Raw genomic sequence first — 9,568 nt, forward strand, 5'->3', positions numbered from 1 at the left:
GCCACTCAATCAGAAGGGAGGGGACCGCCCAGAGCTGAGCAAGGCCCCGCCCCCGCCTCCCACCCGCTCGGGGCGCAGGTGCCGGGGGACCCAAGGCGGATGGAAAGCTGGAGGCGCGGGCGACGGTGCTGCGAGCACTAAGGACCTCTGGACTCTACCCATCGCCGCATCTCCAGGGGATGGGAGTCTTTGCAGTTGAGGAAACTGAGGCTCAGAGAGGCTGGGTAACTCGCCCAGGCTGACCCAGCAGGAGGTAGAGCTGGTAATCAGTCACTTACCAAGTACTAGACTGCGCCCTGACTAAGTGCTTTGAAGAAAACTGAATAGGGTGATGGGATAGAAAGTGGTGCCGGGGCGGTGCCCGGTGCTGGTTTGCCTAGGGCGATCACGGAAGGCTCCCTTGAGGAGGTGTCTTAAATTTTGTTTTGTGTTAAATATCTCATTCATACCAAAAGTGTTTAACTGGTCTATGTACAGTTTAGAGACTAATAATACAGATCTTTCTGTGCTTAAGAAACAGAACATTACCAAGAACTCTCGAAGCCCCTCCTCCTCCAGCTAACTACTCTCCAGAATTTTGTATTAAACATTTCCTTGCTTTTCTTTATAGTTTCCCACCTCCATATACAGCCCCTAACCAATATAGGGTTGACTTTGCCTGCTTTTGAACCTTATGTAAATCCAGCTAACTATGCACTTGTTTGACTTGGTTCTTTCGCTCAACATTACGTCTTTGAGATCTGTCCTTGTGGTCGTGTGGAGCTGCAGTCCCTTTTTATTGCTGTGTAATATTCCCTCATGGGATTGTACCGTGGTTTATTGATCCATGCGGGTTGTTTCCAGTTTTTTGCTATTAGGAACAAGACTGCAATGAACATTCTCTAGTTTCTTCTGGGTTTAGGGCTGGGTAGCAGTTCTCAACGTTGGCTGCTCATTAGAATCAATCACCTGGGGGGTTTTTCAAAATGCTAATCCTGGAAGCCCCCACCCAGACTAATTACATCAGAACGTCTGTGGGGGTGGGGTCTAGGCTCGGGTGTTCCCCAGGGCAAACTAGTCTCGCCAGGGCTGAGAGCCTTTGGGATGTGGCAGGCCTGGGAGGAGAATGGCTGGGAGGAGGAGAGTCACCTGTTACCAGCTGAGACCAATCTTCTCCAGGGTGGCTGTGCCCATTGACACTCCCGCCAGCATGGGACAAAGTCACATCCTCATCAACACTTGATATTGACCAAATTTTAACTTTCCGTCCTTCTGAGGGGTGTGAAATGGCGTCTCACTGTGGTTTTCATTTGCATTTCTCTCATTACTAATGAGGCTGAGCAGTTGGTGAAGTTAGTGCTGAAACAGACTGAAAAAGAGCCAGCCAGGTGAAGACACGGGGGAAGAGAGATTTAGGGGGAGGGAGGATGACGAGCAGGTGCCAAGGTCCTGTGCTGGGGGCGAGGGCTGGGATGGGGAGGAACAGAAAGAGGTGGGTGGGGGATCACTGAGCAGGGGGAGGGCGGAGAATGGCCAAGACAAGGTCAGCAGAGGTCAGATGAGCAGGGCGGAGGGCGGTGGGGAGGACTTTGGCTTTTCCTCTGGGTGACACAGGAACGTGGGAGGGTTTGAGCAGAGGGACACGATCTTACTCCTCCTCCTGCTGTGTGTGGACGATCATGATTGGCACCGAAGAGACTTAGGAGGGGGGTGTATTCTTCATCGTGACTCTGTGTCACCTGTCTCCCCCACCCCACCCTGGACTCCCCAACTGGAACAAGGGGAAGGATGACTCTTTAGTTCACAGCTGTCATCCCCAGCACCCAGGGAGCCTAGCAGACAATGGCCCCTGCCCTCACTCTAGGTGGTGAGCGGAGGGACTCACAGGTTTTCACAGTCCTTGCTTCACAGGTGGAAACGAGTTGGGTGGGACCTGTGGATTTATTTCTGGGCCCCCACCCCCACCCCAGGCCTGGCTTGGCCCTGTCTGGAGCAGGTGGGCTCACAGGAGAGCTGGGTGTGAGGGTCCAGCTGTCGCTCCTCTGAGCCCACCCCACATTGGATCAGTCAGTGCCCCCCGTGGAGCCCAGTGTTGGGTCCTTTAGACACAAGATTGATGACCCCAGGCAGGTGAGGAGACGCCCTCAGTCACACCCCCTTCCCTACTTCTTTCTCCCACCTGCCCAGAGTGAGCTCTCAATGAAACTAAACAGGTCCCTCCTCAGCTGAAAATCCCTCCTTGGCTCCCCAGTGCCCTTGGGGTAAAGTCCAAACTCCGCCAGGCCCTGGAGGCCGGCGCTTCTGACCCTCCCGGCCTGCCCACCCCACCCCCATCCCTGGGAGCTGCTCTCAAGGCCCTGCACAGTTACTGATCCTTACCTGGGGCCTTTCCCCTCCCGATTTCTACACTTCCTCTGGAGGTCGCCCCCCTCGCCCCCTGGCAGGTGACCCGCCTCTTGACGGTCACAGCACCCTGCGGCCTCCCCCATCAGAGCACACTGCCCTTTGCATTGTAATTGCCTGTTTACTTCGTCTGTCTCCCCCACCGGACGGTGAGCTGTCCTTGGGTAGGGACCCCGAGTGTTTTTTCAGGACTGTATCCCCAGCCCCGGGGACAGTCCCTGGCACGTGGTGGGCGCTCAGCAAACATCTGCTACGTGCAGGAACGAATGCGTTTTGCTAGGTGATGGCAGATCGCTCTGCAAAAGGCCACGGCATTTCACACCGTCCGCAGCCGAGCGCAGGTGTCCCTTTCCTCGCACCCTCCCCCGAACTGTGCATCGCCCCTGGTCAATCCCACGCTCTGCGAAGCGCCCGCCGAGCCGAGGAAATTTCCGTCCCCTCCCAAGCCCGCGGCGGAGGCGGCTTCGGAACCTCAGGTGCCCAGACCCGCGGCGCACGGCGCCAGGGGGCGCCAGAGGCGGGCGACCGTGCCTCGCGGGGCGGGCGGCGCGCGGGATCCCGCAGGGGGTTCCGCCGCGCCTGGGGCTCCCTGCGCCCGGCGTCCCGGCCCCGGCAGCCCGCCGCAGGGGCATCGGGGCAGCGCCCGAGCCAGCCCCCTTGCGGCCCCCACCCGGCTCCCCGCGCCACGCGGCGCGAGCCCCGCCAGCCCCCTGCGCACCTGCTCGGGGCGTGGCCTCCGGCGAAAGAGCGCCTCGATTGGCGCGGGGGTGACAAGGGGCGTGGCCTCACAGGCCCCGCCCCCCTCGCGGTTGGAGTACTTAAGCGAGTCGGCGCCGCGTCTCCACTCAAAGCGCAGCGGCGCGGCCTCGCGGGTGGAGTGTCCCGCGACCCCAGCGCGACCCGGCGACTTCGGCTGCTTCGGCCACCATGCCGCGCTCTTTCCTCGTCAGGAAGTCTGCCTGCTCGCGCCGGAGGCCCAACTACAGCGAGCTGCACGACTCCTCCCCGGGTGCGTGGTGAGCTGCCGGCGGTCTGCGGGGACCGGCGAAGGCTGCGTGGGGGGCGCTCTGAGCGAGGGGGCCTTGGGGACCAAGTCGAGGGACCAGAAGCGAGGGAAGGCCTCGGCGTGAGGCATTGTGGGGGAGCTCCGGGGAGCCCGGGCAGGTGGATGCGGGCGGTTGGGGGGCTTTAGGGGACGGGGGTCCTGAGCTCAGGGGCCCCTCGGCCACCGGGAGGCGGGGAGCCCGAGGGTGGAGCGGGGAGAGGAGGCGGCTCGCGCCGGGGCCGGGCCTGCGGGGCTGGAGAGTCCGGAGTCCAGGGGATTTGGGGGAAGAGGTGGGAGCAGGGCTGTGCGGAGGAGGGGGCCGGGCTGGGGTGGGCCTTGAGAGCTGCGAGGTGGGGGCCTGGGGGGCTGGGGGCTGGCCTCAGCCTCGGGACGTTGGGATCTCGGGAGGAAGGAGACCGGAGAATAAGGCCTTGAGTTGGGGCTGGGCGGGGAGGCAAGATCTGGAGGTTGAGGTGGGAGAGCCAGATGACCTGGGTGAGGAGGGGGCTTTTCCAGGGCAGGAACTATCTGTCCTCATCACAGTTATTTTATTCGTCTAATAACATGAGTGCCAGCCCCACTCACCCCCTCGCCGCCATCTGGCTAATGTTTGTTGACTGACTGGCTGATCGAATGCCTGACCTTGCCGTTTTCTTTGTCTCCCCTCAGAGTTCACCTTCCAGCAGCCCTACGACCAGGCTCACCTGCTGGCGGCCATCCCACCTCCCGAGGTCCTCAACCCCACGGCCTCACTGCCCACGCTCATCTGGGACTCGCTGCTGGCACCCCAGGCCCAGGCGATTGGCTGGGCTTCTCTCCTGCCCCAGGAGATGCCCAAGGCTGTCGTCGAGCTGACCTCCCTGTCGGACGAGGACAGTGGGAAGGGCTCCCAGCCCCCCAGCCCGCCCTCGCCGACTCCTTCGTCCTTCTCCTCCACCTCGGCCTCATCCCTGGAGGCTGAGGGTTTTGCTGCCTTCCCGGGCTTGGGCCAGTTGCCCAAGCAGCTGGCCGGGCTCTCGGTGGCCAAGGACCCCCAGTCCCGCAAGGCCTTCAACTGCAAATACTGCAACAAGGAGTACGTCAGCCTGGGCGCCCTCAAGATGCACATCCGCAGCCACACGCTGCCCTGCGTCTGCGGCACCTGCGGGAAGGCCTTCTCCCGGCCCTGGCTGCTGCAGGGCCACGTCCGCACCCACACCGGTGAGTGTCCCGTGGCCGGGGCCCCCTCGCCACCCCGCCTTCCCACCAGCTCCTGGGGGACTGGCCGTGCTGTTCTTTCCAGGTTGTGGAAACTGAGGCCTGAGCTTCCTGATCTCCAGCTGGAGAGTCGCGAGGCCTGCTCTGACATGTTCAGACGCTCGCTCGCTCGTCAGCTGAGCAGACGGGCCCAGTCGGTAGCTTCTCGAGTGCCTCTGCGGCTCCGGCTGAGCCAGATGGGCTGGAGGTAGAGAGGGGCAGCGGCGGCCGGCCCCTTGCTGTGGGGGCCGGTGTGAGGGGCCACGCTGCTCGCCCCGCCCCAGCCCCAGGCAGGCAGGATGCTGGCAGACCCCTCGCCTGGCTCCGAGCCCTGCTTTGATAAATTCCCCTTGGGCTGATGTTTTACCTCTCCGAGGCTCAGTTTCCTCATCTGTAAAATGAACATAAGAACACATTGTGGGGTTTCCCTGCCGGTCAAATGAAAGCAAGCGCCTGGGATGGTGCTTGGTACGTAAGTATGCACGAGAGTGGTGGCTGGTACTTGTTCTGCTTTCAGGCTGTGTGACCTTGGGCAAGGAGTTTAACTTCTCTGAGCCTCGGGATTATGATATCCTAGTCATATGGGGTGGCTTAGGATTGCATTTTATAGGGTGGCTGTCAGGATTCAGCGGCTCCTTAATCACTGTATAATAGTTTATTATTGTGGCTTTCTCGGATCTGCTCTCCGCGCCCGCCGTGGAGTGAGTGAACTCGCTCCTATCGTGCAGGCCCAGAAAGTGCAGTTCTGTCTTGGTGTTTCCAAAACACGATCCTAAATGCGTGGACACTTGTGAAATGGAGCTGTCTCGATCCTTTAGCTTTCTGGAGATGGAAGAGGCGGCCTCTCCATCTTGTAGAACTTGCACGGGGAAGCCGCCGAGGCCGGGGCTGCTCTGTGGAGAGTGACGCTCGAGGCAGAGGGTTCAGGGGTCGTGACTGTTGGCTTTGGGGTCAAGCTGGCCGGGTGGGGCAGACTCAGTGCTGGCATTTCCAGGCGAGTGGCTGACCTCTGGGTCACGAGGGCGGTGGGGGCTCTGGGGGCCTGGCATTTTACAGGCCTTGTTGGTGTTATTAGGGGTCCTACAAGGTGGCCCTGGCACCCTGCGCAGTCTTGGTCCCTGGTTCCCGTGTCGCATACTTTGTGCACAAAGAGCCCTGGTTTGGACGTGTGAAGGTCCAACTGCCCAGCTGGGCCCTGGCCCTGCCGCTCGGAGGGCCCTATTTGGGGGCGTGGGAGCCCTCAGGGTGCTCCCCTGGCCCCCAGCCTTTCTCCCCTCCCATTGGGACATTATTTTCATGTAAAGGCACGGCCAGACACACAAAGCCTGTTGAAATGCGCCCTGGCCATCCGCATTGACTCCCATTGTGCCCTTAATGGTGGCCGGGGGCGGGGCGGCAGGGGAGCAGGTGCACGGGGCGCGGGGCCGGCACCTGTTCCGCCGCAGCTGCTGGCCCTCCTCGAGTCAGGCCCCTCTAATCCGGGAGGATCGCGTGTACGGCGCCCCCCTCAGCGGCCTTTGTCCCCGCCGGCCTGGTGCCCATTTCACACTCGCCAGGAGCTCCGCAAAGATGTCTTGGGGGTGGGACCCGCAGGGTGGATCTGTGCCTCCTACTTGCCCACAGACCTGCCCCGTCCCGTTCTGGGGGCCTTCCTCCTGCTCTGCTCGGGGTCCTGTCTAAGCACGGGTGACACCGGGTAACGAGGCACGTGTGCAGGGCCTACCTCCCCCATGCAAGCACAGTAAACCCCCAGCGGCCCAGGAAGGGGTGCCATCACAACCACCACCTTACAGAGGAGGACACTGAGGCACAGAGAAGGAAGTGGCTTTCCCGGGCCACAGCTCCTAAGGCTGGAGCCAGGAGGCGAGGGCGGGGCCCTGGGCAGTGCAGGCCTCCATCCCCTTTCCCAGACCTACAGTCAGCCCTTCGCTCGCTCTCCAGGGAGTGTGTGCACACAACTGCCCCTGGACCGCGGAGAATGCAGCCGGCAGGCCCTCGTGCCTGGTGGGCAGAGGGGCCCACGACGGCCGAGCGGATGGCTCAGGTGCCCCTTCCCCAGGCCTCCACCCAGGTTCCCCTGTCTGCATTGTGGCCTGTCTCCTTGTGTCCCTGCCCCCGAGATTGAGCCCAGGAATGGAAGGTCCCCAGGCAGCCTCAGGCGTCTCCTTCTGGACCCTCCCAGTGCCCAGCCAGTGCCGCAGGCACCCAGCAGGACAGTTCCTTCATTGCCTGCTGAATTCCAGCCCTGGGACTTAGGAGGGGGCCACGGCCTGGGGGCAGGTCAGGCTGGGAGCCGAGGAGAGGGAATCATGGTTTCTGGAAAGGAACGTTCGGTGTTCTAGAATGGCGCTTGGCACTGGTGGGAGCTTGATAAGTATTTGTTTAATGAGTTACTATTTTTAGTTGGGAAATGCTGCACCCCCAAGAAGAAACAAGACACAGTGCTGTCAGTGTTTTTGGACCCTGAACTAGATCCTCTTGGTTGGGCAGGAGTTATGAAAAATTGGTGAACAGCGTTATCTGGTTGTGATTGAGGGCTCAGGCTTCTCTGAGGCCTTTAAAAAAAAACCCAAAAACAACTGACTTATTCACGGTACAAGCACTTATTGAGCACTTACTGTGTACCCAGCCCTGTGCGCGAGATTCTTCCAGCACAGCAAGTGGGCTGAGGGCCACCTGCCTGGAGGGGTTTTAAGTCATAGGGTCAGAGGATTCTGTAGCCTCTTGGGGGTTCCAGGCCCTGGGCTGGAGGCTCGGAATGGATTCAGGGGAGGCCCTTGCCTCATGGGAGTCAGTCGGATTGGGGCACAGACGAGGAGACTGAAGTTCCCCTGAGTGTGTGTGATGGGGAGGCGCCTGGAGGAGGGGCCTGACCTGCTGGCAGTTGGGGGACCTTTAAGGCTGCCTCCTAAGCTTTGTCCCAGACCAAGTAGATCCAGACACGACACTATGGAGCGCCCGCCGCAGCCCCTACCCTGTGCGGGGGGCTGAGATCCAGGGCTCTGCAGTCGGGTGCATGGTCCTTCCTGGGTGACTCTGTGTATGCCGCTTAACCCCTCTGTGCCCCAGTCTCACCCTCTGGAAACTGAGGACGAGGATGGGACTCAGTGAGATGAGTATAGGCCACCCCTCCCTGTCCTGGCAGTGAGATGAGTATAGACCACCCCTCCCTGTCCTGGCAGAAAGTCCGTGTGCAGCAGACACAGTCGCCCCCACTGTCATCACGGTTGTCTGCTGAGTGCTTCCCGCCGGCCCCCAACCCCTGTGAGTGCGGGGTGATGGCCATTTTACAGATGAGCAAATGGAGGCCCAGAGAAGCCCCCGACTTGCTCAGGGTCACACGGTGGGAGGCGGCACAGCTCCCGATGGCATCCAGGCCTTAGGACGCTGGCCGGGGCCTGGTTTTCCTGGATTGGGGTCCTGGTGGGGCTGAGCTGGGCTCTGACGGCTGGCAGGGGGAGGGGGTTCAGTGGCCGTCAGCTGTTCTCCCCGTGACTCGGTCTCCCCCACCCGCCCCGCTGCCTCTCTGCAGGCGAGAAGCCCTTCTCTTGCTCGCACTGCAGCCGTGCCTTCGCCGACCGCTCCAACCTGCGTGCGCACCTGCAGACCCACTCGGACGTCAAGAAGTACCACTGCAAGGCCTGCGCCCGCACCTTCTCCCGCATGTCGCTGCTCCACAAGCACCAGGAGGCCGGCTGCTCTGGGGGCCCCCGCTGACCGCAGGCTCCTCCCGCTGCTCCTCCCCGGGCAGCGCCCCGACCGACCCACCGCCGAGGGCTCCCCGCCACCTTCCCTCCGCTGCGCCCGCCCCACAGGGCCCGGCCGTCTCCAGCGCTCTGCTCGGGGCCGCGTGGTTCTGCGAGGCCTTTCGTGGCCGTTTCCGTGGACGGCCGCCGGTGGGCACTGGGCTTGTGCAGCGGAGACCCTCCTGGCAGCCGCCGCTCCGGGGCTTCTGGAGTTGGCCTGTCTGTCGGTTTGTGTGTCCGAAGCTATTTGGATGCAGCTGCTTTGAGCTCCAGGACAAAAGCCAGCAGACTGATGGGGAGCTCCCACCCCACTCAGGGGACCCCTGCCCCGGAACCCTCAGGCCACCCCTCCAGGAGGTGTGACTAACTATGCAATAATCGCCCCCAGGTGCACCCGCGCGGCCTGAGGCAGTAACGGACACAAGGACATGTCTAGACCCCAGGATGCCCCCCGGCCTGGGCAGCTATTTCGAACTCCCGTTTGTCATGGTGGCACCTGTTTCACGGGCAATTTAACAATGTCTCAAAAGGGACTGTGAGTAATTGCCATCACTTGTCCAGGCCCGAGCGGGGCACTTCGGCCCCACCGATGTATCTCCCAGAACTATTTTCAGGCCCGACAGGTGGGCCTGGGAGGAAGATGTTTACATTTTTAAAGGTACACTGGTATTTATATTTTGAGCAACATTTTGTACTAAGGAAACGTTTTGTATAGTTATATGTACAGTTTATTGATATTCAATAAAGCGGTTAATTTATATATAAAAAAGTGTACTTGGTTTTATAGAGGAGTGAGGAAGGAGGGGCAGGCATTCCTGGAGCTCAGATATTCCTGACACAGCCTTAAATCTTGTCCTTTTTTTTTTTTTTTTTTGAGGAAGATTAGCCCTGAGCTAACATCTGCCACCAATCCTCCTCTTTTTGCTCAGGAAGACTGGCCCTGAGCTACCATCGGTGCCCATCTTCCTCCACTTTGTATGTAGGACCCCTGCCACACCATAGCTTGCTAAGCGGTGCACCCGGGACCTGAACTGGCGAAGCCCACACCGCTGAAGTGGAGCCTGTGAACTTAACTGCCATGCCGCTAGGCCGGCCCCAAATTTTGTGTTAAACATCACGTGACTTTGGACTTCTGGGTTTGACTGTCAGGGGCCTTGTT

The 9,568-nt window shown here is 60.7% G+C and overlaps 1 protein-coding gene across 1 annotated transcript; it reads left to right on the forward strand.

Moving 5' to 3' along the window:
* Nucleotides 1-3,193: 3,193 nt before the first annotated feature.
* SNAI1 (snail family transcriptional repressor 1) lies at nt 3,194-9,178 on the forward strand. Its single transcript, XM_070589430.1, has 3 exons — nt 3,194-3,391; nt 4,097-4,627; nt 8,196-9,178. The coding sequence occupies exons 1-3, from the start codon at nt 3,310-3,312 to the stop codon at nt 8,378-8,380; spliced, it is 798 nt and encodes a 265-aa protein (XP_070445531.1). The 5' UTR covers nt 3,194-3,309; the 3' UTR covers nt 8,381-9,178.
* The last annotated feature ends 390 nt before the right edge of the window (nt 9,179-9,568 follow it).

The sequence above is a fragment of the Equus przewalskii genome, chromosome 21 (assembly GCF_037783145.1).
Source record: "Equus przewalskii isolate Varuska chromosome 21, EquPr2, whole genome shotgun sequence".
Lineage (NCBI taxonomy): Eukaryota > Metazoa > Chordata > Mammalia > Perissodactyla > Equidae > Equus > Equus przewalskii.

Bases quoted from the DNA above. Each gene is read 5' to 3' on its own strand.
- SNAI1 (XM_070589430.1), top strand. From the start codon at position 3,310: ATGCCGCGCTCTTTCCTCGTCAGGAAGTCTGCCTGCTCGCGCCGGAGG. The intron at 3,392-4,096 runs GTGCGTGGTGAG...GTCTCCCCTCAG, and splicing joins GCTGCACGACTCCTCCCCGG to AGTTCACCTTCCAGCAGCCC. The intron at 4,628-8,195 runs GTGAGTGTCCCG...GCCTCTCTGCAG, and splicing joins CCACGTCCGCACCCACACCG to GCGAGAAGCCCTTCTCTTGC.